General features: G+C 49.9%; 1 protein-coding gene across 4 annotated transcripts; it reads left to right on the top strand.

The window, feature by feature from the left end:
- GAL3ST1 (galactose-3-O-sulfotransferase 1) lies at positions 248-21,618 on the top strand. Of its 4 annotated transcripts, none has more exons than XM_005670827.2 (3): positions 248-370; positions 16,566-16,702; positions 17,508-21,618. In XM_005670827.2, the coding sequence occupies exons 2-3, from the start codon at positions 16,575-16,577 to the stop codon at positions 18,646-18,648; spliced, it is 1,269 nt and encodes a 422-aa protein (XP_005670884.1). In that variant the 5' UTR covers positions 248-370; positions 16,566-16,574; the 3' UTR covers positions 18,649-21,618.

The raw sequence follows: 26,285 nt of genomic DNA, 5'->3' as shown, positions 1-26,285 counted from the left end.
GAGCTCGGCTGAGGCTCAGGGTCCGGCGGCGGGACAATGGCTCCGTTGGCACATCCGAGACAAACGCGCCTTGTTGGGCCGGCAGCGGGGGCGCAGCAGTGCGCCCCGGGGCGCTGAATGAGGCTTCTGTGCGCCGGGGGCAGGCGCGGAGGGGCGGGGAGGGGGCCGGGGCCCGGGACGCCCATTGGCCGCGGCGCTGTGGGCCCGGGCAGGGCTGGGCTGGCGTCCGCACCTGGCTGGAGCGGGGGCGGGAGCACGGGCCGAGCCCGGCCTAACCCGGGCGGCGGGTACAACCCGCCGCCTAGTGAGCGCCCGGGCGGCGCGGCCCGGGGCCGACCCTTCACGCCAAGCCCATAAGGACGGGGACAAGGTACGTCCTGGGGGCCCAGCACTCACCACCAGTTAGCGCCCTGCCTCAGTCTACCCCTTGGGGTCCAGGATCGCCTCACTCCATCCCCGGAACTGGGGCTGCGCCCGCCCGCCTCTAAGACCTGAGTGGCATGGGAGCGCCACACTAGCGCTCCAGGGTCTGCATGCCCGTCCTGGCTGACCAAGGGTGGGGAGACTGGGGCCTGGGAGGGCGCAGTAGCTGCTCGCGCTCGGGTTCTTTTCCCGGCTCCCATTTCCAGGGTTTACCCAGTCCCTGGACTTGAGGTGGGTGGGGCTGGAGCTGGGCTGGAGCTCCGAGTTCATTAATGATTAATCTTGGACGTGGCGCCTGAGCCCTGGGAGAGGAGGGAGTTTCCTTCTTTCCATTAGCCCTCCCCAGAAGAGGGGCCGTCAGAGCAGGGCTGGGTGGCAGGGTAAAGGATGGACGCCCTCTGCCTGGGGAAGGCTCTGTCCTGTACCACTGAGGGGGCAAGGCAACCAAAGAAAGGCTTGTGGGTGTGAGACAAAACTCTGGTAGCCAGGGAGTGTCCCAAAGGAAACCCAACTGTTCCCTTGTTTTCTGGCTCATTGCAAAGGAAGGGGGTTCAGCTTGGTCTGCCCCCATCCCGTGGTGCCAAGCCAGCTCTTCGGAAACAGCGCAGAGCAAGGCCATGGTCCCTTCCTAATGTCGACCCCCTTCCCACCTGCTTGGAGCTGTTGGGTGCACATCTGGCTGCAGTAACCACACCAGTGGGAGAGAGAGAGGGCGGCAGGCGGGCCTGACACACCAGATCACCTGAGTTGCTGAGATGACAGGTGCCATGAAAATCCTCAGGAGGACAGTCCAATTGGGAGAATCCAACCTCTTCCTTTAGGAAGAGGTGACCCGAAGCCCAGATAGGGTAAAGCCGTGGGCAGCCCCTCTACTGTTGCACTGTCCTTTGCCCTGTGGAGGAGGCATTTTTACTAATCCTATTATCCAAAGGGGGAAACTGAGGTTCACAGAGATTCAGTGGCTTGCCCAAGGTCATGTAGATCAAATGTGGCTAAACTGACTCCAAATTCAGTGACTTACCCCAGCTCCTTTTTGGGACCCCAGCCTTGCTCAAGATCTGTCTGGCCTTCTGGGGTCCTAGCCTCTATGAGCTGCCGTGGCTGCCCCAAACCCTCAGCTCGAGATCCCAACCCCTTGCCTCCCTAGCTCCCAGCTCTGCCTGACACTCAGGGGCTGGGCAGCTCCTACCCTGGGAACAGAGACAACGGGGCCCTGTTCCCAGCTGCCACCTCAGGCTACTTCCTCCTTGCTTCTCACCCAGGCAGAGCCTTGCCTGAAGGAAGCTCGTGTGGACAAAAGAGCACGCCTGCCTCTGTGCAGCCCCTTGTTTGAGGGGGTGTGGGTCTGATATTTGAGGACATGGGTCCAATGCCCCCTTGTCATCCAGCAAGGGAAGAGTGTGTCTCTCCCACTGGTGGGCTCTAAGGGGCCAAGTGGCCACCCTGGTGAAGAGACATTGCTTTATCTGGGAGCAGGATACACAGATGGCAGAATTCTGGGCATGGTGGCAGGCTCATGCAGGGCGCCTTGCTTGCCTGGGACTGAGTGAGGAATATGGACCATGCCTTTTAGGAGCCCTGTCCTACCCCAGACAGGGAGGGCAGGATGAAGCAGAATGCCCATGGGGGTCAGCGGGCTGGGGCCAGGGGATCGCCCGGTGAGGAATGATGGTTCGCAGAAAGTGGGGTTCCAGAGGAAACCTGCTTTCCTAATCCGCCAGGCCCAGGGCAGAGATGAGGTATGGCTTGGGCACCCCCAGTCTGTGCCCAGACTTCCCGTGGGACCCTAGGCAAGTCCTTCCCTCTCCGTGCCCTAGTTCCCTCAAATGTGAAATTTGGGGGTTAGGACCTTGGGTCTGGAGCAAGGGAAGTCTAAGTGGTTGGATGGGGAGGGTTTCCCTCCCAGGTCTGCCCTGGCCAGTCCTGCCTCTCCTGCCAGGAGGGTCCTACCTATGAGAAGGTCATCACATCTCCATTTGATAGGAAATTGAGGCTCAGAGAGAGCAGGTCACTTGCCCAAGTTTGCCCAGCTGGGGAGTGATGGAGCCCGGATTCACAGCCAAATCCTCTCCAGGGTTGGGGTGGGGCAGTCAGATCCAGGGCACTGTGCCTAGCAGGTACTTTGGGCCTTTTAAAAACCTTTATATTTTACCTGTTTCTATGCAAACAAGTACATGACATTCCTTTTAAAAACATTTCAGTCATGCTAGAAGGTACAGAGAATGATGCTACCAACCCCCACATACTCACCCCCCAGGTTCTCAGTAATTTTGAAGCTAATAAAGGGGATGCACTTCTTCGTTAACCTGGGTTTTGCCATCCTGCAGTTAGAGCTACTTTGGGGTGACTCAAATCTGCCATCAGGAGGGGTGGTGATTTTTGCCTGGACAAAGCATCTTGCTCCTGGTTCTGACTTGGCCATTTAGCCCCTCCGCAAGTTTCTGAGCCTTGGTTGTCCCCCACTGTCACATAAGCTAGCAGGTAGCACTAAGAGTGTCTCTTGAGGTCATAGGTATGATTGCCATTTGGAACTGTAGAAATAGGTGACTGAGCCTCAAGGATCAAAAACTTTTCTGAATCATCAAAGAACATTGCCCTCTTCTTAATGAGCTGCCAGGCCCTGTACCCTGATGCAGCCAAGGGGGAAATGGGAGCAAAATGTCAGGGCTTCTTGGAAGTTCCCACCTGGCTCAACGGTAATGAACCCAACTTGTATCCATAGAATGCATGTTCTATCCCTGGCCTCGCTCAGTGGGTTAAGGATTTGGCATTTCTGTGAGCTGCAGTGTAGATTGCAGACATGGCTTGGATCTGGCATTGCTGTGGCTGTGGCTGTGGCTGGCAGCTGAAGCTCCGATTCCTCCCCTAGCCTGGGAACTTCCATATGCCACAGGTGCAGCCCTAAAAAGGCCAAAAAAAAAAAAAAAGAGTCCAGCCTTCTAGACAAGTTTGGAGGTGGCCCTGCAAGCCAGCGAACTGAAGTGCCCCTTGGGCGATCTTCCCCATCTCTACTCCAGCACTCCATTCCACCATTCCAGAAGGTCTCAGAGTGAGGAAGCTTCCAGATCCTCCATAGCAGTGCCCCAGCACTCCTGCATGGAGGGCCAACCTCTCCATCTGCACACTTCCAACTGTGCAGCTCACATGTCCCAGCTTCTTTGTCCCTGGCTTCTGCTGCCTCTTCCCTTCTTTAGGACACAGGTTAAAGAGAGGATGGCTTGCCTCTGGTGGTCACTCAGTGAGGTGGGCATGGTTCAGACTAGCTACGGTTCCCTCCTCCTCCAGGCAGCCTGCACTTTTTCAAAATGGAGGTATCTTTATTTTTTATTTTAATTTTTTTCCAAAGTAATACAGAATCTTTGTAAAACAAAATTATATGTGTGAGTATATATTTAGGTGTGTATGTGTGTACACATATGTGTGTATCTAGGTACTTTTCCCTTTATTATATATTATAGACATCATTTTCATGAGTACATAACAAGCCATTGAATGAATGTCATAATATTTTTTAACTTTTTATTTTATTTTGAAATATAGTTGAATTACAATAATGTATTAGTTTCAGGTGTACACAAAGTGATTCAGTTATACATATATCCATTCTTTTTTGGATTCTTTTCCCATGTAGATTATTAGGGAATATACAGTAGAGCTCCCTGTGCTATGCAGTAGGTCCTTGTTGATATCTATTTTATATATAGTAGTGTGTGTGTGTTAATCCCAAACTCCTAATTTATCCCTCCCCCAACTTTTCCCCTCCCCTTTGACAACCATAAGTTTGTTTTCTCTCTGTGAGTCTATTTCTGGTTTTTTGTTTGTTTTTGGCCATGCCCTTGGCCTGTGGAAGTTCCCAGGCCAGGGACTGAACCCTAGATAAGTTAATTTGTATCATTTTTTCTTAGATTCCATGTGTGATATCATATCATATGATATTTGTCTTTCTCTATATGAGTTACTACACTTGGTATGATAATTGCTAGGTCCATCTGTGTTGCTACAAATGGCATTATTTTGTTCCTTTTTATGGGTGAGTAATATTCCATTGTGTATATGTCCACATTTATCCATTCTTCTGTCGATGGACATTTCGGATCCATGTCTTGGCTATTGTAAATAGCTGCAATGAACACTGAAGTGCGTGTTATCTTTTCAAATTATGTTTTTCTCTTGAAAGATATCCAGGAATGGGATTGCTGGATCATACGGTTGTTCTATTTTTAGTTTTTTAAGGAAGCTCCATTCTGTTCTCCATAGTGGCTGCACCAATTTGCATTCCCACCAAAAATGTAAGAAGGCTCCCTTTTCTCCACACTCTCTCCAGCATTTATTGTTTAATGATGGCCATTCTGACCAGTGTAAAGTGATATCTCATAGTTTTGACTCACATTTCTCTAACAATTAGCAATGTTGAGAATCTTTTCATGTGCTTTTTGACCACCTGTACGTCTTCTTTGGAGGAATGTCTATTTAGATTGTCTGACCGCTTTTTGATGTGATTATTTGTTTTTTTGATATTGAGCTACATGAACTATTTGTATATTTTGGAAATTAATCCCTTGTCAGTTGCATGGTTTGTAAACATTTTCTTCTGTCCTTTGGGCTGTCTTTTCATTTTGCTTATGACTTCCCTTGCTGTGCAAAATCCTTTCAGTTTAGTTAGGTCCTGTTTGTTTATTTTTATTTTTGTTTTCATTACTCTAGGAGGTGGATCAGAAAGATATCACTGCTAGAGTTCCCATCATGGCACAGTTGGAAACGAACCCGACTAGGAACCATGAGGTTGTGGGTTTGATCCCTGGCCTCTCTCAGTGGGTTAGGGATCCGGAGTTGCCGTGAGCTGTGGTGTAGATCAAAGGCAAGGCTTGGATCTGACGTTGCTGTGGCTTTGGCATAGGCTGGCGGCTACAGCTCCGATTGGACCCCTAGCCTGGGAACCTCTATATGCCACAGGTGAGGCCCTCAAAAGACAAAAGACAAAAAAAAAAAAAAAAAAGATATCACTGCAATTTATGTCAAAGAATGTCCTGCCTATATTTTCCTATAAGAGTTTTTTATAGTATTCACTCTTATATTTAGGTCTTTAATCCATTTTAAGTTTATTTTTGTATCTGGTGTTAGAGAATGTTCTGATTTCATTCTTTTACATGTATCTGTCCAGTTTTCTCAGCACCACTTTTTTTTTTTTTTTCCTGTCTTTTTGCCATTTCTTGGGCCGCTCCCGCGGCATATGGGATGTTCCCAGGCTAGGGGTCCAATCGGAGCTGTAGCCACCGGCCTATGCCAGAGCCACAGCAACGCGGGATCCGAGCCGCGTCTGCGACCTACACCACAGCTCATGACAACGCTGGATCGTCAACCCACTGAGCAAGGCCAGGGATTGAACCCACAACCTCGTGGTTCCTAGTCGGATTCGTTAACCACTGCGCCACGACAGGAACTCCCTCAGCACCACTTATTGAAGAGACTGTCTTTTTTCCATTGTATATTCTTGCCTCCTTGTTGTAGATTAATTGACTATAGGTGCATGGGTTTATTTCTGGGCTTTCTATCCTGTTCCCTTGATCTCTAGTTCTGTTTTTGTGCCAGTACCATACTGTAGCTTTGTAGCTGTAAGTTTGAAGTCATGAATCCTGATTCCTACAACTTCGTTTTTCTTTCTCAGGATTTTTTGGTTTGTCACTTTTTTTTTTTTTTTTTTTTGTCTTTTTAGGGCCACACCTGCAGCACATGGAGGTTCCCAGGCTAGGGGTCCAATCGGAGCTGTTGCTGCCAGCCTATGCCAGAGCCATAGCAATGCCAGATCCAAGCCACGTCTGCGACCTACACCACAGCTCACGGCGACGCCGGATCCTCAACCCACTGAGCGAGGCCGGGGATCGAACCCACAACCTCATGGTTCCTAGTTGGATTCGTTTCAACAGGGCATGATGGGAACTCCCTGTCACATAACATTTTTAACTGTGCCTTATTGTTGGACATATAAATTGTTCCTACTTTCCCCCTTTTCTAAATAATACCGCAATGAACATCTTTGGGCTCTAGCTCAGATCTCTTGTTAGATTTTCTTCTTTGAACAAATTCCCACAGGTGTAAGTGCTGGGTCTGAGGATGGGCACTTTTAGAACTGAAACAGTTGCTGTCAGATATGCACTCTGTGCATTGTAGGGAGTCTTTCCGCTCTACTCTTAAAGCCTCCTTCATTGTCCCCATGAGATTCCCTTCCAGGCACAGGAAATAGCCCTATGACACCCTCACTTCCCCACCTTCTCTGCCAGAGCCCTGTTCCTATGTGTGCCCACTGAAAAAATAGCATGGACGCCCATCAGTCAGGAATGGTTCACAGGAGCAGTGGTTCCCCAGAATGTTCTGTAGCCCTTCTCCAAAGGGCTTTGGAGGCCCTTTATCTATATCTCCTTGGGGGGCTCTCTCTCTCCCTGTTCCCATGAGTGCAGGGGTCCTCTTCCTCACCCTTTCCCTGGGGAATCCATCTCCTCCTCTGGCCTCAGTGCCCCCCTCTGTGCCCATGGCCTCCAACCTCCCTCCCCCAAGACCTCCCTCTTGTGCTCTAAGCAGGAGCTCCTACCACTCTTTGCACCTTCTAGGTGCATCCCACACGTTGTCCCCCTCACACCTCCTCCCCTAGCCTCTCCTACTCAGGGGCTAGCTCCACCCCCAGCCAGCTGGTCACCCCAGTAGGTGAATAGTAGAATCCCTTCCCTTCTCCACACCCAGTCACCCACCAAACACTGTCAATGGTGTGACCTACAGACAGTTCCAATCCATTCCTAGCCTTCTTTGTCCAGTTCCCTTCACACCTGGGCAGCTGTAACAACCACAGTCTAGGTCTGCCTGCTTCTCCCACTCGGTCCCCACCCCTACAGTTCATCCTCTGTCCAGCAGCCTGATATAAATCCCATCTCCTCACTCCTCTGCAGAAGACTCTCCCAGGGCTCCCCACTGCCCACAGAATCCAGGCCAGATCTTAGCATGCTTCCTGATGCCTGAATGTCCTGACCCTGCCTCCTTTCTGGCTATGCAGCTAGTCTCCTTTGTCCACCCAACCTCTGACATGCACATGTGCTAGACCCTCCAGCCAGGCTGAACATTTGTTAGTTTTTCAATTGCCCTGGGCTTTCGCACATGCTTTTCTCTCTGCTCGGCTTATTCTAGGGTAATAGGTACACTCGTTAATGCTAGCTGCTGTAACAGATAAGCCCCAAGTTTTAAAACGCTTAACACAACAGCAATTTACTTGTCATTTTCCTTAAGTCCAATCAGGTGTTTGGTGAGCAGGGAGGCAGAAACCCAGGTTCTGCCCATCTCACTGCCCGCTCACCTTCTGATCCTGAGACAGCCCCATTCATCTAGCAGAAGGGAAAGGAGACCCCAGAGAAGATCTGCCCACTTCACAGCATCAGCTGTCATCCTGCTCATATTCCGTTGGTCAGAGTTCAGTCACTTGAGGACGCTGGACTGCAAGGGAGGATGGGAAATGTAGTTTAGCCATATAACCAGGGAAAAAGGGAACTAACTGCCTTTGGAAATTGGAAAACAGCAGCTTCTGCCACTGGAGTCCTCTACCCTAGGAAATCTCCCTGGCCACGCCCCTCGCACCTCGCAGGCTGGATCCGGTGTTCTCTCTGCGCTGCAGGACGCCCCGCCCATGTGTCCTCCATCTCAGCACCTGCAGCTCTCTCCTTGCTCCTCTCTCAGCCCCAGCGCTGAGACCCCGAACTCCATGCATTATGCCCCCCAGTGCTAGTAGGTACTGTGCAGGTGCTCAGTAAATACCTAAGGGACAGATCTATTTAAAACTCATTGTGGGAGTTCTCTCTGTGGTGCAGTGGGTTAATGATATGGCTTGTTTCTATAGAAGTACTAGTTTGATCCCCAGTGCAGTGGGTTAAAGGATCTGGCCTTGCAGCAGATGTTGCTGCTCTGGCTTGGATTCCATCCCTGGTCCAGGAACCTACATTTGCTGCAAGTGAGGCAAAAAGAAAAAAAAAATCAACAAACACCTCATTGTGATCACAAAAAGACGTCCAGAATCTATTGATATCTAGGGGGGAAAGCAAGTTAAAAACAAAATGTGCTCTCCAACAGAGACCCCTTCCATCATCTCTCTGGACTGAGAGAAAAAAATGTGAGGAGGCTTGTGCTGAAGCTTTAAGGGTGCTGACCTCTGGGGATGGAGCTCTTTTCACTATCCTTTTTGTATTTTAACGTAATTTTCTGAACTTATTTTTTTCAGGGAGCATGTGCTGCTTCTACAATTAAAAATTTTTTTTCAGTGGGGGGCAGAACTGGACCCCATGTCATTGATACTTGGGAGAAGAGACCCCTCTGGCAGGGCTGGAGGCACAGGTTCTGTAATCAGTGCTCCCACTTGGCTTCACATGGCTCTTTTTTTAAGATTTATTTAAGTATAGTGGATTTACAATGTCGTGTTAGTTTCTGGCATACAGCAAAGTGATTCGGTTATACACATATATGTGTATTCTTTTTCATATTCTTTTCCATTATGGTTAATTACAGGATATTGAATATAATTCCCTATGCTATACACTACCACCTTGCTCTTTATCCATTCGATATATAATAGTTGCAACCTTCTAATCCCAAACACATCTTACTTTAGAAAATGCTTAATGAGAGAGATGCTTTTATTCAGGTGTTTTCTTCATGCTTCCCAAAGCTGCTCACCAAATATATCACAAATCAGGGTAGTGTTTCATATCATAGCTTTTAATTATTTATTTATTTATTTTTAGTCTTTTTAAAGGCACACCCACGACATATGGAAGTTCCCAGGCTAGGGATCGAATTAGAGCTCTAGCTGCTGGCTATGCCACAGCCATAGCAATGCGGGATCCTTAACCCCTGAGGGAGGCCAGGGATTAAACCCCAGTCCTTATGGATACTAGTTGGGTTTGCTACCAGTGAGCCATGACAGGAACTCCCTCATATCATAGCTTTTGATGAAAGCAGTAAAAAGAGCTAAAGTGCTTGAGATATTTTTTTTTGAGATACTTTTAAAAACACAGTAATGGATTCACATTTCCTCTTAATTACTGTATCAACATTCTGTTGTTTCTTGAATTGCCCTTGTCTCAGATGTTAAACTCTCTTGATCTATTAAGTTGTTGTGTTGTAATTGAGATAAAGGAGGAATTTCCTTTGCATCAACGCCAATTGGTTTATCAATATCTTGTACCATTTACATTTTAAACTGAATGCCTGGGAGTTCCCTTGGTAGTGCAATGGGTCAGGCGCTGTCACTGCTGTGGCTGAGGTCAAAGCTGTGGCATGAGTTTGATCCTGGCCCTGGATCTTCTGCATGCCGTGGGCAAGGCCAAAACAACAACAACAAAACTGAATGTCTGTAAGATGGTAAAGAATAGCTCTACAAACCCTTAATAAAACTGGTAGCAGGAATATAGGAGGCTGTCAGAGTGTTGTATCTGTTTTGTAGCCAATTTTAGGCTGTGGGCCACTTATCATAATTGCTGGTTACTAGTAATTTGTTTCATGTCCATCCTCTGGACTAATTTTATGGAAGAGGAAAACATAAATTTCTGGAATCAAAACTGCATACAAAATTAGTTGGACAATAGGATTAGAGCATTAGTATACATTTGCATCTTTAGAATTTTATCTTCATTTTTCTGGACATAAAGTGATATATCATAAAAAAATAAAAGCCTAGGTTACACCGTGCTGAAATCTCCCTCTATCTTTGCCAGTTTATTTTATATTCTGCTTCTTACTTTGTGTTTCACTGGATCAGAATGTTCCTTAGGCATCCTTTAGCTTTCCTCCAATAATTTTCTTAGCAAAACTCTTATTAGATGATCATTTGCCATGCTAAAATGAAGTTTTTGAACAATAAGTGCTTGTGGAATCTAACTCCAAAGGCCAGCTAATAGAGTATGAAAATTAGTCAAATCAAATGAATTGAATAAAATATATACAATGAGATGTATACATTGGCTATGAGAGTAGGTTTATTATCAAAGAGAAAAGTGATAAAATTGCAAATAGAAATATTAAGAGCAGAAGCAGTAAACAGATTTTCCCTTATTGTTGGCCTTGATCCACTATAAAAACAATATTTAGAAATATGAAACTTTTGATGTTTAACTTTTCCAAAACTCTCTCCATATTACTTTTACTGATATATATACGTGTGTGTGTGTGTGTGTGTAAAGAAAATATTTATGAGGCTCTTCTTTACTAGCTTCCCACTTTTCCTCCGTCTAATAACTTGCTCAAGACCCTGCACTCCACTATCACCTGGATGAAGTTCTTATCCCCATGTGACACTGGGCTTGTCACTTCCCCTCCTGGAGCCTCAGCTTCCTCATCTATATTAAAAGGGGGCAGATAACAAAGGCTCCCTGCAAAGATTATGAGCGTGCGTGCGTGCGTGCATGCGTGCGTGAAGCTCCTGTAGCTCCTTCTGAGCACAGAACTGGACTCTGGTCCAGAGTCCAACCTCATAAACCACCGTGCCTGCTATTTGATGTCAGCTCTGCCCTCACTCACACCCATGCATCAGTCTTCAAGCTAGCTCAGCCCAGAAAAGATAGAACACCTCTACCCCATGCCCTGGACCTGGCACTCTCTGGATTCAGCACTCAGAAAGATCAGGACTCTGTACCTTCCCTGTGTTGTGGGTGCTTGGCCGGGTGCTCCCTGGATGGGCAGGGAAAGAGCACTCAGATAACAATGTCAGAGCCCTGCCACTCCCTGAGAGGTGCTCTGTTGGGATAAATGACCATCATAGTAGTGGTGATTAATAATTGATGGTGATACCTGGGTCTCTAGAGCCCCATGCCTGGGCCATGGTGGGGGCCCTGGGCATCAGTGCTGAAGGAAGGATGTGGGGGCTTCTGGGCACCCTCTGTCCATGGTCAACCAAGGACTGACCAGCTGGAGATTCTAGTGGAGATTCTAGTGTCTGGGCTGAACCCGGGGGCCCTTAGAACTGCCCTTTCCTACCGAGACCTTGGGAAAGATCAGCATTTCTGATCAGCCCAAATCCCTCGAGGCTGGTCCAAGCTGTCCTGGGCCACAATCTCTCATACAGGATGGGGGCAGGACAGGCAGGATTCCATACTATACTTCTTTGATGAAGGACTTGGAGCTCAGAGAGGTGAAATGTCATCAGACTCATCCTCCCAGCCCTGGCCAGGTACGCTGCCTCCAGGAAGCCTTCCAGGCCGAGTTGCTTATGCTCTGGGCTCTCACAGATTTTAGACAAACTTTGGTCTCAGGTTGTGTCTTGGCATCTTTAAGCCCTAGAGTTTGGCAAATCCTCATTTAGACTCTGGTTCTGTCTGCCCTGTGCCAACTGTGTGACCTTGGACAGGTGAATTCACCGCTCTGAGCCTTTACCTGGGAATCGGCTGACGGTGGAGCTTGACTCACAGGGCAGCTGTGAGACTTAAATGAGATGTGATTGGAGAAGCAATTAGCCTCCCCACCCCACCTGCCTCCCTGTTCCTCCTGTGGCCTTCTAGTCTGTCCCAGGCTCTCTGCAGGGCTCTGCGGCTGCCTGTGTCCTTGGTGCAAGGACACCCAGAATCTTGCTGAACCCTTGGATGAAGAAGCTGCTCGGCTGCTGAGGTCCAGAGAGGGTCAGGGACCACCCAGGGCACTGGGCCAGGGCAGCACCTGCAGGGTACAGGGACATGCCACCTGCTATCCCTAGGGAGGGAAACTCATGAATATTCACACTCGCTGGAGCATGAGGGAGCCAGCCAGCACACTCCTGGGTGTCATTGGAGCGTTCCTGTTTCCCAGTGACCGCAGAGGCAGCCTGGGAGTCAGAAGTGGCTCAGGCAAGGAAAGGAGAGGGGCAACCAGACACGGCCCGAGGTGAGTGTGTCTTCCTTTGCCCCCGGAGCAAGGGGTTCCTGGGGGAGCAGGGGTCCCTGGGACTGAGGCCTGCTCAGTGGTGGTGCTCTGGGTCAGAAGGTTCACTATCCTGGGCTCCATTTCCCTTTGTGCACGCTGTGGGGGATGGGTCCCCTTTCTCCTTCATTCTCTGGAAGGTGCTGGTCCAACCAAACGGGACTGCCAGGCCCAGCCTGGAGCCAGCCACTTGCACAGATGGAGGGAGATGTAGCTCGGGTAACCCAGAAGGACAGGAATAGATAGAGTGGGCTAAGGAGGGGATCCCATCTGCCCTGAGTGCCTGTGGCTTTTGCCACCTAAGGGAGAGGAAACTCAGGTTCTAGTACTGTCCTTGCTACTGCTTGACCTTGATAGTGGCTCTGCCCTCTCTGAGCCTCAGCCTTCCTGCTGCACCATTTTCCAGACCAGAGGCTGTGAGACTCAGGCATGCTGAGACTGTCCTCAGTAACCCATGGCTTAGACCTGGGACCGTCAGCTGCCTGTGATCCTTGGCCTTCTGTGATGGAATATCCAGCTGTGCACCCCTTCCTTCGCATGGGCTTGGGCTCAGCCTGGGACCTACCCGGCAGAGGCTGCCATGGACAAGCAGGAAGATGAACACTGGAGGCCAACAGACCTGAGCTTGAATCCCAGCCCTGCCCCCTGCATTGTGACCCTGAGCAAGTCTCATCACCTCCCAGAGCCTGTTTCCCCATCTGCAAAATGGGGATGACAGTGAGGTCAGACTCCCAGGATAGTCAGTAAAATGCTCTGGAGAAGCCCCCATCCCAGGGCCTGTCTTGTAACAGGGGCTTAAAAGTGAAACCAGAGGGTGGGACAGTCCAGGGAGGGCCCAGCACCTGGCCGAATCCAGATGGGTTTGAGGAAGCCAAAGTGGGGAATGCACAAATGAATGAGTGAAACAGTTATGGGGGGTGGGGGTGGCCCTCGTGCGGCCAGGAGGAGCCTGATTGGTGGTTCTGGGAGGCTGGTCTGCCCCCTGCTGCCTGACCTCCACTCAGATCCTTCACCAGTAGCCTTTCAGAGTTCCGGAAGGTGCCCTGGTGAGTGGGGCTCCTGGGACAGGAGTGGGACCTGGGGGGCTTCAGAGAGCAGGAATCTAAACCCCTCCCTGTTTTAAAGTCAGAGTAACCGAGGCCTCAGGGTTTGGGCTCGAGTCTGAGGCTCTGGCCTGGCCCAGGGATTGCCCTGCTTTCTGCTGGGACTCCACAGAACAGGAGGCTGAAGGGGGCACTTGAGGCAGGGGACAGGTTTGGGCTTGGTGCAGAGGGAGACAGCCACTCCTCGTCCAGGGGGGCCCACCCTGAGGGCAGCAAAGACAGGAACCCAGAGCAGGACTCTTTGAGTGATAACTCTGCACTAGTTGCTTTGCCACCTCAGGAAGAGCCAGGCAGGGGGGCTACCAGCTTCCCCATTTTACAGATGAGAAACTGAGGGTACAAGGGGTTCCTGTGATTGAAACACAGGCCTGAGGCTCTAGGTCAACACCCCCCTCTCCTGAGGTCACTGCGTGACCAGACCGTGACCAGACCATCACTAGTTGACTTTCAAGCTTTATTATTGAAATACAGAAAATACATTTTATTGCCTTATTCTGCTTAAAAAGTAATACATGCTCCTTAAAAAAATGCAACCCTCAGAGTTCCCACTCTGGCTCAGTGGTTGACGAGTCCGACTAGGAACCATGAGGTTGAGGGTTCGATCCCTGGCCTCACTCAGTGGGTTGAGGATCCTTCATTGCCATGAGCTGTGGTGTAACTTGTAGACACGGCTCGTATCCCTCGTTGCTGTGGCTCTGGCATAGGCCAGTGGCTCCATCTCCGATTAGACCCCTAGCCTGGGAACCTCCATATGCCGCAGGTGCAGCCCTAGAAAAGCAAAAAGCAAAAAAAAAAAAAAAAAAAAGCAACCCTTACAGAAATGCATCATAGAGAAAAATATTCCCTTATATACCCTCCCCCAGCTACACAAAGGCACCAGTGTTAAAACTTAAGCTATAGCCTTCTTTCTGGGCCTATGTATATTTACCTATTGCATATATGGATTTGGGGGTATAGTGTTGCAGAACTTGCTTTTTCGCATTAGTAGATCTGGTGTGTTTTTGGGCCAGTCCACTCAGCTCCACCTTTGTTTTGTTTTATTTAGCAGGTATAGGTCCCTCCATCTGGGGGTGGGCTTGGTTGTGTAACAGGCCCCTGCTGATGGTCACTGAAGTTTTTTCTAACTTTTTTCTACCTCTGACCAAGCTGCCATGTCATCCTTGCATGCGTGGCTTTGTCCAAGTGTTTCTGTAGAATAGCTGAAATTGGGAGAGGTTGTACCTTCCTCCTTTGACAGAAATGCCTTCTAGAAATACTCTCCTACACTCTCTTCCACCCCTAACCCTTACCATTGCCCACCAAGGATGAACAGAGAGATATATGTCATTGTCACCAGGGAAGCCAAATCCCTTTTTGTATAGTTCCTTCCTCTGCAAATTGCTTCTTCATGTCCTTTCTTGTGAGGAGAAGTTTCTAGATTATAAGCAGAGCACTCAGGGACTGGTCAGGTAGGCCTGGAAGGCCCCTTCTGCGGGAAAGGTCTGGGGGTGCCTCTGGTCACTTCTCTAGGGAGAAGTCTGTGGAGTCCTCTTCCAGGATAACTGGCTGGCCTCTGGCCTCAGGGACAGTGGTGACATGCCATGCGTGCGATCATGGGGTAGCCTGTGTGGCTCTCATGGCCTCAGGGGCTCAGGGCCCAGTGCAGCATGCATTGCAACAGCAGTGGAAAGTTTTGGGCCTTGGCCTTGCAACTAAGGGGAGGTGGGGAGGCCCCCAAGTCCTAGCTTTCTCCTGGCCCCCCATCAGCCCAAACTGCCCCCATTACAGCTCAGGCCTCAGCCCCCCACTGACAGGATTTTCACAGACCCAAAACTAAAACCAAACAAAAATTCAGGACATTCAGTTAAATCTGATTTTCAGATAAACATTGAAAACATTTTAGGGTAAGTATATCCCACGCAATATTTTATCTTTTTGTCATTTCTTGGGCCGCTCCCGCGGCATATGGAGGTTCCCAGGCTAGGGGTCTAATCGGAGTTGTAGCTGCCAGCCTGCACCAGAGCCAGAGCAACGCAGGATCCGAGCCGCGTCTTTGACCTACACCACAGCTCACGGCGATGCTGGATCGTTAACCCACTGAGCAAGGCCAGGGATCGAACCCGAAACCTCATGGCTGCTAGTCGGATTCATTAACCACTGCGCCACGACAGGAACTCCCATGCAATATTTTAGATGCATTTATACTAAAAAAGTTTAATTTGTTTATCTGAAATTCAGATCTACCTGGGTAACTGTGCCTGCCAGCAGCTGGAGAAGTGGTAGGTGTGTGGGCAGAGGTCTGGCTGGCTGTGTGATCTGGGTTCTCTCCTTTCTCACTCTGGGCCTCAGTTTCTCTGGCTCCTCTACAGACCCCATGAGCACAAGGGCCAGTGAGGAGAGATAAGGAGCCTCGGCCCCTCACTGGGCAGCTGGGCTGGCTGGGCCTTCTGAAAGGTGAGGGATTCAGGCCCCAGGCCCCTGATAATCCTGGCCCCAGGCCTGGGGGTTGGGGTGGGGTGAAGAGAGCACTGGGAAAGGTTCTGCTATTGCTTTTTACTTAGAAGATTATTTCCTTCTGAAGCCCAAAAAGTACAGAAAATAAACACGAACACCCACGTAGCTACCACTCAGCTTAAAAATGAAAACTGAGAGAGTTCCCATCATGGCTCAGCAGTAACAAACCGGACTAATGTCCATGAGGATACAGGTTCGATCCCTGGCCTTGCTCAGTGGGTTGGGGAATCCGGCATTGCCGCGAGCTGCGGCGTAGGTTGCGGGTGCGGTTTGGATCCCGCATTGCTGTGGCTGGGGTATAGGCTGGCAGCTGCAGCTCCAATTCCATCCCTAGCCTGGAAACTTCCATATGCTATAGGTACAGCCCTAAAAAGAAAAAGAAGAAAAAAAAACTGAACAAGGCAGCAGAGCCTGCTCCCTGCCTCACTCCCCAGCTTCACTCTGCCCTGGCTTCACCCACCGTGTCCATTTGCAACCCAGTCTCTCTCTGTCCCTGTCTGGACCTGCTGGGGGGTTGGTGGCCATGGAGCTGGCAAAGGCAGGTCCGATGTTGAAGGCTGTCTCTCAACCAGCCAGGCCTGGCTGGGATGGCCTCCTAACGCTTGCCCTGCTCTGTAACCCCCACAGGTGTCTGAGATGCTGCTACCGCAGAAGCGCTGGGAGTCCATGGCCAAGGGACTGGTGCTGGGAGCACTCTTCACCAGCTTCCTGCTGCTGCTGTACTCCTATGCTGTCCCCCCACTGCACGGTGGCCTGGCCTCCACGTGAGTGACCCTGGTGGGCAGCCTGGGGGTGGGGGTGGGGGTGGGAGAGGGATGGCACCCAATCACTTGATTACACTGCCTCTTAGGTGGCCACTGTGTGTCCTGTGTCACACTGCCGGGCAGAAGTCCCACTACATTGTGAAACCCTGGGCCTCAGTGTCCTCATCTGTGAAATGGGGGTAATAACAGAGCCTGTCAGGGAGGCTAAGAATCAAATAACACCATCTGGGAACAGGGCTTAGAGTCTCAACATCTGAGGATCCAGTGGGGCCAGGAGGTGGGGATGACCTGTCCAGGAGCACTCAGCTGGCTCAAGGCTTCAAACTGGGGTCTGTCTGCCTCCAAGCCTGGCTCCTAACCACAAGGCCATCCCACCTCCCCACAGGGTAGTTCCACCCAGGCCTGGTACAGCCTGTGCCCTTGGAGGTATTAAGGCCTTAGTTGAGCATGAAGTTGAACTACAGGAAACTGCCAATAACTGACAATTTTGGGTCTGCAGAGTTTCAGAGGTCCAATCTAATGCTAATTCATGATAGATGTACATCACAGTAGCCACAAATGAGACTTGTTATCGTCCTCACAGCAACACCACAAATAGGGCCTGTTATTGTCCCCATTTCATAGATGAGCAAACTGAGGCCAGAGAGGCCAAACCAGTGGCCTTAGGCCTTGCAGCTGCCCGCTTGGTCCCTGAGCTTCCCTGCTGCTGCCATCCCCAGCTGCCCCACTATCTAGACCCGCCGGTGGGGTAGAGGGAGGCTGCGGTGTCGAGTCCTGAGGCTCTGCCATTGCTCCATCCCAGCAGGACCCCTGAGGACGCAGCACCCTGCTCCCCGGCCCCAAGTGAGCCAGAGGCCGCGATCCCCGCCAATGGCTCAGCCGGAAGCTGCCAGCCGCGGCGCGACATTGTGTTCATGAAGACGCACAAGACCGCCAGCAGCACTCTGCTCAACATCCTGTTCCGCTTCGGACAGAAGCACGGGCTCAAGTTTGCCTTCCCCAATGGCCGAAATGACTTCGACTACCCGGCCTTCTTCGCGCGCAGCCTGGTGCAGGACTACCGGCCCGGGGCCTGCTTCAACATCATCTGCAACCACATGCGCTTCCACTACGACGAGGTTCGCGGCCTGGTACCGCCCAACGCCACCTTCATCACTGTGCTGCGCGACCCCGCCCGCCTCTTCGAGTCCTCCTTCCACTACTTCGGCTCCGTGGTGCCCTTCACCTGGAAGCTCTCGAGCCAAGACAAGCTGGCCGAGTTTCTACAGGACCCCGACCGCTACTACGACCCCAATGGCTACAACGCTCACTACCTCCGCAACCTGCTCTTCTTTGACCTGGGCTACGACAGCAGCCTGGACCCCGGCAGCCCGCAGGTGCAAGAGCACATCCTGGAGGTGGAGCGCCGCTTCCACCTGGTGCTGCTGCAGGAGTATTTTGACGAGTCGCTGGTGCTGCTCAAGGACCTGCTGTGCTGGGAGCTGGAGGACGTGCTCTACTTCAAGCTAAACGCCCGCCGCGCCTCAGCCGTGCCGCGCCTCTCTGGCGAGCTGTACCGGCGCGCCACCGACTGGAACGTGCTGGACGCCCGCCTCTACCGCCACTTCAACACCAGCTTCTGGCGCAAGGTGGAGGCGTTCGGCCGGGAGCGCATGGCCCGAGAGGTGGCCGCCCTGCGACGCGCCAACGAGCGCATGCGCCGCATCTGCATCGACGGCGGCCACGCGGTGGACGCGGCCGCCATTCAGGACTCGGCCATGCAGCCCTGGCAGCCGCTGGGCGCGAAGTCCATCCTGGGCTACAACCTCAAGAAGAGCATTGGGCAGCGGCACGCGCAGCTCTGTCGGCGCATGCTCACGCCCGAGATCCAGTACCTGATGGACCTGGGCGTCAACCTGTGGGTCACCAAGCTCTGGAAGTTCATCCGGGACTTTCTGCAGTGGTGACGCCCACCCACTGAGGAGGGGTGGGCAGGGGCCCGCTGGCCACCTCCGCGGCCCTCCTGGTGCCACCCCAGTCCCTGGGGTGAGGTGGGGCTGCTGCAGGGGTGCAACCAGCCAGGACTGGGCCTGCTGCACACAGGGCCCAATCGAGATCAGTATTTGACTAATTATAGTTTTTTAAATTAAATCCCCTTCCCTCCAAAAAAGATTGTTCTATTTGCAGTCTCCCCTTAAAGGGGAGACATCAGAAGTAAAATAATTTGATGTGTTTTTGTTAATCAGCCTCAGTGGTGCTGACTGGCGCGGCCCTGGTGGGAGGTGACTGACTGGTGGGGGTTGGGGGACCCCAAGGGAGCATGATGGATACGTGTGTGTGTGTGTGTAACTTGGTACACAGCCCGGTGGTGTGGCAGGGTTTGGTGTCTGTCACATGCAGGAGCCCTGTGTGGTTGAAGAACTCCCATCAGCTACCAAGACCTGAAAGATGGTGTGTGTGTGTGTGTGTGTGTGTGTGTGTTTGAGAGATGGGGGTGGGGGGTCGGGGAGGTGGAGGCATTTGGTGGAGCACTGAGCAGCAGGCCCTGGCCCAGGCTAAGAGTTCCTTGTGCAATCTCATTAATCTTCACAATAACCCTTTGAGGTAGGCACAATTACCATCCCATATTACACATATGGGAACTGACGTTCTGAGAGCAGGAGGGAATTGCTTGAGGTCAAGCTGCAGAATGTATCAGACTCAGTACTAAGCCATCTCCCCAGGGCCCCAAACTCCTTCTATCTCCAGAGCCCGTTCACCCCATCCCTGCCTGCCACTCTCCTCTACTGACCACTCTAGGCTCCCTCACCATCTGCTTGTGCTCTAACCCAACCTAGGTCCTAGGTTTCCCCCTTCCACCCTGGGGTTCAGTTTAAATAATCCACAAATACTCATTGGATGTCTGTTGTGCCCCCCCGCCCCCAGCCTTGAGCTGGCCCTGAGCGGACAGCCATCAGCAAGTTGGCCCAGGCCCTCCTGGAGTTCATGACCAGAGAGCAACCAAGACATGTCAGGTATGATCAATCAGGGAGGGGATGAGTCAGCTCTAACCACCTGCCTCCCTTAGCCTCCTCAGTGGGTCAGAGGCCCTTCCTCAGGTCTCTTAACCAGGATCTGGCAGCCAGATGCAAAAGGCGGAAACCACACAGCCAGGGGATTCTTTATCAGAGAACTGTTTGTGCCAGGCTCCAAGCACATATCTTATCTAAATATCAACAACACCCTAGCGTTATAGGCCAAAGCTCAGAGAGGCTAAGTGACCTACCAAAGGTCGCATAGCTAATTGGTGCCAGAGTCAGAATTCAAAGCCAGATTGGTCAGCTCTTAAGCCCTCCCTGGGCTTAAGTCAATCTTCCTTCTGGGAGTGGGCCTCTGGTCCAAGCAGGGTAGGAAGGAATTAGGGTGACCAACTGTCTCAGTTTCCTGAGACTGTTCCAGTTTTACCACTGAAAGGTCCAACATCACAGGAAATGCCTCAGTCCTGGGCAACCAGGACAGTTGGTCAGTCTGGGACAGGTTCGACCCCCCGAACTCCCTGGGACCACTGCCTACACCCTTGTAATGTTCCTGGTGGCAAGAAATTAGCACACTCTTGGAGTCTTTGTTTAATTCATAGGGAGAGAAATAAGCAAAAATAAATAAAACTGACAATAACTAAGACTATTTGCAGGAAAAGATGTAACTGACCCTACATTTCTTAGAGAGTTTTTCCTCCTTTTATTAATCAAAGAAAGATGTGACTTAGTGCAATACAATAACATCTTGTAAACCCCATAATTCTATTCCCTTGGACCACTAAGGGCCTAGAAATACCAATATTATTAGCTATTATATATTATTACATTATTTATTATTATTAACATTGGCAATTTTAGGTCCTTTGGGGATCTAAGGGGAACAAATTTGGCAGTTAATATATGGCAAGGATATAAATTACTTCATTAGCATTTACTATCTGCCTGGTTTTAAAATGTTTTAAAAGCATTAGACTTATTAACTCATTTATTAACCTAATTAATATTTTGATGATGAGCAGTTGCCAGGTGCTGAGCAACCATGCTGTGCCCAGCCCTGTGCCATGTGGGAACATGCACAATTCCCTTTGCTCCCCCAGGGAGGTGACCAACAGAGAGGCAGAGCAACCAGCCCAGGGTCACCCAGCCAAGCAGCCACAGAGGCAGGATGCAAGCATAGGTCAGTCAGATGCTGGGGCTGATGCTCATAGGCTCCATATTTTCAGCAACATTCTAGTTGGCCACCTCAGCCCTGGGACTGAGGGCTCTTCCATGGCTGAAAAAGTATGAGCTCTCCAGGGGGTTCTGCAGGGGTAGCCTTCAAGAACCACACTGCTCTTGCTACATCTGGGAAGCAGAGGGCGCCATGGAACCAAGTTTAGTCTTGGCCAGTTCTGATGCTCCTGGACAGTGGAGGCTGGGGGTGCCCACGGTGACCAGGTATCTGTAGGCCTGACGTGAAAGCCAGGGCAGGGATCAAGGCTGCCCCCACCCTGGAGAAATTCAATGAAACCTCTCTGTTATGGGTTGAACTGTATCCCCTAAAAATACATACATATATATATATATATATATATATATATATATATATATATATAAGTCCTTACCCCCAGTTCCCTATGACTGACATTTGAAAATAGGGTCTTTGTACATATAATCAAGTGAAGACGAGGTCGTTGGGGGTGGGCCCTAATCCAGTTTGGCTGGTGTCCTGATAAGTGGAAAGGCCATGTGGAGGCACACAAAAGGACAATGCCATGCAAAGAGGCAGAGGTTGGCATGGAGGGTGACGGCCACCTCCAGAAGCCAAGAAGCAATGAAGGAGTCAATCCAGAGTTTCAGAAGGAGTGTGGCGCTGCCGATACCTTGATTTTAGACTTCTAGCCTACAGAACTGTGAAAGAATAAACTTCTGTTGTTTTAAGCCACCTTGTTTGTGGTACTTTGTTACAGCTGCCCCAGGACACTAACACACTCCTCTGGGTCAGGCCAGGCCTCTGCCCCTCACCTGGACCCCTCTTCACCTCCCACCCCAGGCTTGCCACTAGGAGCCATCCTCCACCTGCAGCCAGAGGCAATCCTCTGCTCCAAGCCCTCCATGATCCCCCCTCCTCCCCAGCCCCTTGGGAGGAGCCATGCAGCTGCATGCCTCCGGGACTTCGCACACGCTGTTCCCTCTACATTAAATCCCCCTTCCCTTTGCAGGCCTAACACTACTACATGTTTTCAAAGCAAGATCTGTCACCTCCTCTGGGTATTCTTCCCTGATAGCCCAGCCTCTAGACTAGCCTCTGGGCTCCCCCATCTCAGCTCTCCTCACTCAGGGACAGAGCTGTAGATCTGCTTGTCTGAGAGGCTCCTCCAGGATGGGGCCTGGGTCTTATTGACACAATCGGCCTTTAGTGCCCAGGCAGTGCCTGGCACCCAGTCAGTTCTTAATAAATGCTGAAAGATAGAGGAGAGAAGGAAAGGAGATAGGGAGAAAGAAAAGAAGGGAGAAAGAGAGGAAAGGAGGAAGGAGGGAGGGAGGAAGAAAAAAGGGAGGGGGAAAGTAAGGCAGAAGGGAGAACTGGAGCTTTTTTTTTTAACCACTGCACGTGCAGCATATGAAATATTCCCCAGATAACACCGGATCCTCAACCCACTCAGCGAGGCCAGGGGATAGAACTGCATCCTTACAGAGACAACATTGTGTCTTTAACCTACTGAGCCACAATGGCAACCACACCCCTATGTCTCATTCTTAGGAAATGGGCCTCATTCAGCCTCCATGGCCTTCCCCAGGTTCCAGAGGGCAAGTTCAGACAGATGCTGACTGGGGAAGGGAGGGGATGTAAAGATAACAGAGGAAAAATAGTACAGCCTTGGGGTAGGATCCTGGTTCCCCCTCAAGTGACACACACACACATTTACACCTAAGATGTATGCATCTTATACACCTAAGAGAAAATTTATATTCCTTATGCTTCTTTTAGAAATGAATACTTAAGAACTGAATAGCTTGGGGTCCTTCCTTATACTTGTGCTTTATTTGATTGCACTCTAAACACACTCACCTGTAAGCTAAAGATTAGATATCCTGACCAAAACTACCTGTGGGTTAAAAATTATTAGCACGTGATGTTTTTAAAAAACATTCCTAGTTTGTTCTAATCTCTGAGCAATATGGCCTTTTCCCAAGTATTGTTATTCTAGGAGAGTCAAGATGCTACAACCCAGAAGAACACTGTCTGGACCAGGGTGAGATCTCCTAACACCCACTTACATGATCAAGATTCTCTGAGAGAAAGAAGCATACACACTGGCCCCAAACCTGATTCTATCTGAAACACTGTTTTTCTCCTTTTAGACTATAAACTCCCTGCAATTCTTCACCAAGGGAGGGGCTGGTCTTTAAGGCATTAGTCTGCTTTGGCCACCATGGCTGGCAAAGCAATAAAAGTTGTTGTTTTTTTTTTTTCTCCTTCATCCCAAACACTTGTCTACTAGTTTGTATTCCTCACCTGTGAACAGAGGCCTACCTTCAAACACTCCCTCACGCAGAGCTCCTCACTCAGACCTCCCGCCCACTCCTACCCCACTCAAGGTTCCCCCTCACCTCCTCACCCAGAGCTCTCTTCTCCCTCCCTCTCTCAGAGCTCCCTGAAAACCTCCCTCACTTAGAGCTTTCTTCAAACCTTCCTCACTCCAAGCTCCATCTCATGTCTTCATTCAGAGCTCCTCTCACCCTCCCTCCCTCAGAGCCCCCTCTCAACGTCCTTCACAACCCCCTCTCACCTCCCTCTCTCTCTCACAGCTCCTTCATACCCTCTGGATACCTGGGTTCTTTGCCTCTGCTTCTGCCTTTTTTTTTTCTTTTTCTTTTTTGTCTTTTTAGGGCCACACCCGCAGGATATGGAGGTTCCCAGGCTAGGGGTCTAATCGGAGCTATAGCTGCCAGCCTACACCACAGCCACAGCAACACCAGATCCAAGCCATTTCTGTGACCTACACCACAGCTCATGGCAACGTCGGATCCTTGACCCACTGAGCAAGGCCAGGGATTCAACCCGCAACCTCATGGTTCCTGGTTGGATTCCTTTCTGCTGTGCCACGACGGGAACTCCACCTCTGCTTATGCCTTTAAAATTTTTTCAGTCCTCCAAAGTTAAACTTAATATGCTATATAACCCAGCAATTTTGGTCCTAGGTATACACAGCAAAAAATTGAAAAGAGGGTTCATACAAAAACTTGTACACCAATGCTCAGAGCAACATTATTCACAGTAGTCAACAGGTGAAAACAACTCAAGAGTCCATCAATAGATGAATTTTAAAGGGACTGTGGTATATCTATACAATAGAATATCATTCAGCCATAAAAATAAATGAATTATTGATACATACGACCACAAGGATGAATCATGAAAACATCATGCTAACCGAAGGAAGGCAGAGACAAAAGATCACACACGTATTGTATGATCCCTTTATATGAATTATCTAAACTAGGTAATACCATCTGGACTGAAAGCAGATTGGTAGTTGCCAGAGTCTGCAGGGAGGGAGTAATCGGCAGTGACTCCTCGATGGGGGAAGCATCTCCTTTTGGGCTAATGAAAATGTGTTTTGAACTACATAGATAGTTACACATGTAACTAATGTTGTGAATGTACTAATTATCACTGGTTGATACACTTTTTTTTTTTTTTTTTAGGGCCGCACTTACAGCATATGGAAGTTCCTAGGCTAGGGGTCGAATCACAGCCACAGCAATGCAGGATCCGAGCTGGGTCTGCAACGTACACCATAGCTCATGGCAATGCCGGATCCTTAACCCACTGAGCAGGGCCAGGGATCAAACCCAAATCCTCGTGGTTCCTAGTCAGGTTCGTTTCCACTGCGCCACAGTGGGAACTCCCTTGATACACTTTAAAATGGTGAATTTGAAGTTCCTTTCATGGCTCAGCTGGTACAGGACCTGATGTAATGTCTGTGAGGATGCAGGTTTAATCCTTGGCCTCTCTCATTGGGTTAAGGAACTGGTGTTGCCATAACCTATGGCATAGGTTGCAGATGTGACTCAGATCTGGTGTTGCTGTGGCTGTGGCTACACCTCTAATTCAACCCCTAGCCTAGGAACTTCCATATGCTGCAGGTATGGCCATAAAAGGGAAAAAAATGTGAATTTTACCTCAACAAGAAAAAAAAACTTTACATTTGTCGATTTCCTTACCCCAAATATAAAACTAATATACATGCAAGGAAGAAAAGAATTCCCAGGGAAATAGGAGTTAGCCACATGGTCATAGAAAAATAAGGAACTACACAAAAGAAAAGGACTGATCAGCTTTATAAAGTCACATTTTATAAACAGGTGGGAAGGGGGCCCCAGAATTAATTGGCACCAGAGGCCACACAGGATAATCAAAAAGAAGAAAGAACCAATAGCAGGTTCCAAGAACATGCTTTTCGATGCAGTGTTCATCAGCTGCTATTTTATTTTTTTGTCTTTTTAGAGCTGCACTTGTGGCATATGGAGTTCCCAGGCTAGGAGTCAAATCGGAGCTGTAGCTGCCAGCTTACACCACAGCCACAGCAATGTGGGATCCAAGCCGTGCCTGCAAACTATACCAAGCTCAGAGCAAGGCCAGATCCTTAACCCACTGAGCAAGGCCAGGGATCAAACCCACATCCTCATGGATACTAGCAGGGTTTGTTACTGCTGAGCCACGAGGGGAACTCCCACTATTTTAATTTCAATAAAATTAAAATTTCAGTTTTTCATAGAGTTCTCTTGTGGTGGGCTAAGCACCTGGCATTTTCACTGCAGCAGCTTGCCTTGCTGCTATGGTGTGAGTTTGATCCCTGGCCCTGGGACTTCCATATGCCAGGAGCACAGCCTCCCAGAATTTTGTTCAGTTTTTCTGTCTATTAGCTACATTCCAAGGGCTCAATAGCCACACATGGTTAGTGGCTACTGACAAAGACTCTAGCATGGCTTCAAGCATCTCAAGCCAGTGTCCCGGGGATGACATCAGCCCTGCTCCCACCCCCTTAAAATGCCAGCCTGAGGAAGCTTGCAATTTATTCATCCTTTCTCTTCCCCTTTAAGATACAAATCTGCTGCTGCCCAAAACCTTCTCCTCGGAAAGGGCCAATGGCAGTGCGTGCCTGGTTCCAACTTGCATCACCTCCCGTCATAAAAATACAAGGAGTTTGTTTCTCTTCCTGACAAGTGCCACTTAGCACACCCAGATGGCCTGGTCTCACAGACCAAACCCTTAATGCTGCCCAGTGTCTTTCTCTTAGCACACTCCAGAGTTTAAAAACTCTCCTGCCTTTTGTCTCAGCAAAGTTGGGTTCAGGTTACACTGGGTTCACTTCCCTATTGCAATAGTTAGTACTGATAAAATCTGTCTTTATGGCCTTTAAGTATCATCTGGCTCTGTTTACCGCTGACATTACCAAACTAGATGACATGGATATAGGACAGGCCCATAATGGTGGAAAATTATACTGGGCAGTCCTGTATGATGTAATGACATGGTCAAATCTTCCAAAGAGAGGCCCACCTGAGCCAAACTGATACTGCATCTCCTAGGAGGTAAT

This window comes from Sus scrofa, chromosome 14 (genome assembly GCF_000003025.6).
Source record: "Sus scrofa isolate TJ Tabasco breed Duroc chromosome 14, Sscrofa11.1, whole genome shotgun sequence".
Classification (NCBI taxonomy): Eukaryota; Metazoa; Chordata; class Mammalia; order Artiodactyla; family Suidae; genus Sus; species Sus scrofa.
Note: the sequence above shows the minus strand (reverse complement) of the source record. Positions and strands in the feature narration are given on the sequence as shown.

Bases quoted from the DNA above. Each gene is read 5' to 3' on its own strand.
- GAL3ST1 (XM_005670824.2), top strand. From the start codon at position 16,575: ATGCTGCTACCGCAGAAGCGCTGGGAGTCCATGGCCAAGGGACTGGTG. The intron at 16,703-17,504 runs GTGAGTGACCCT...GCTCCATCCCAG, and splicing joins CACGGTGGCCTGGCCTCCAC to CAGGACCCCTGAGGACGCAG.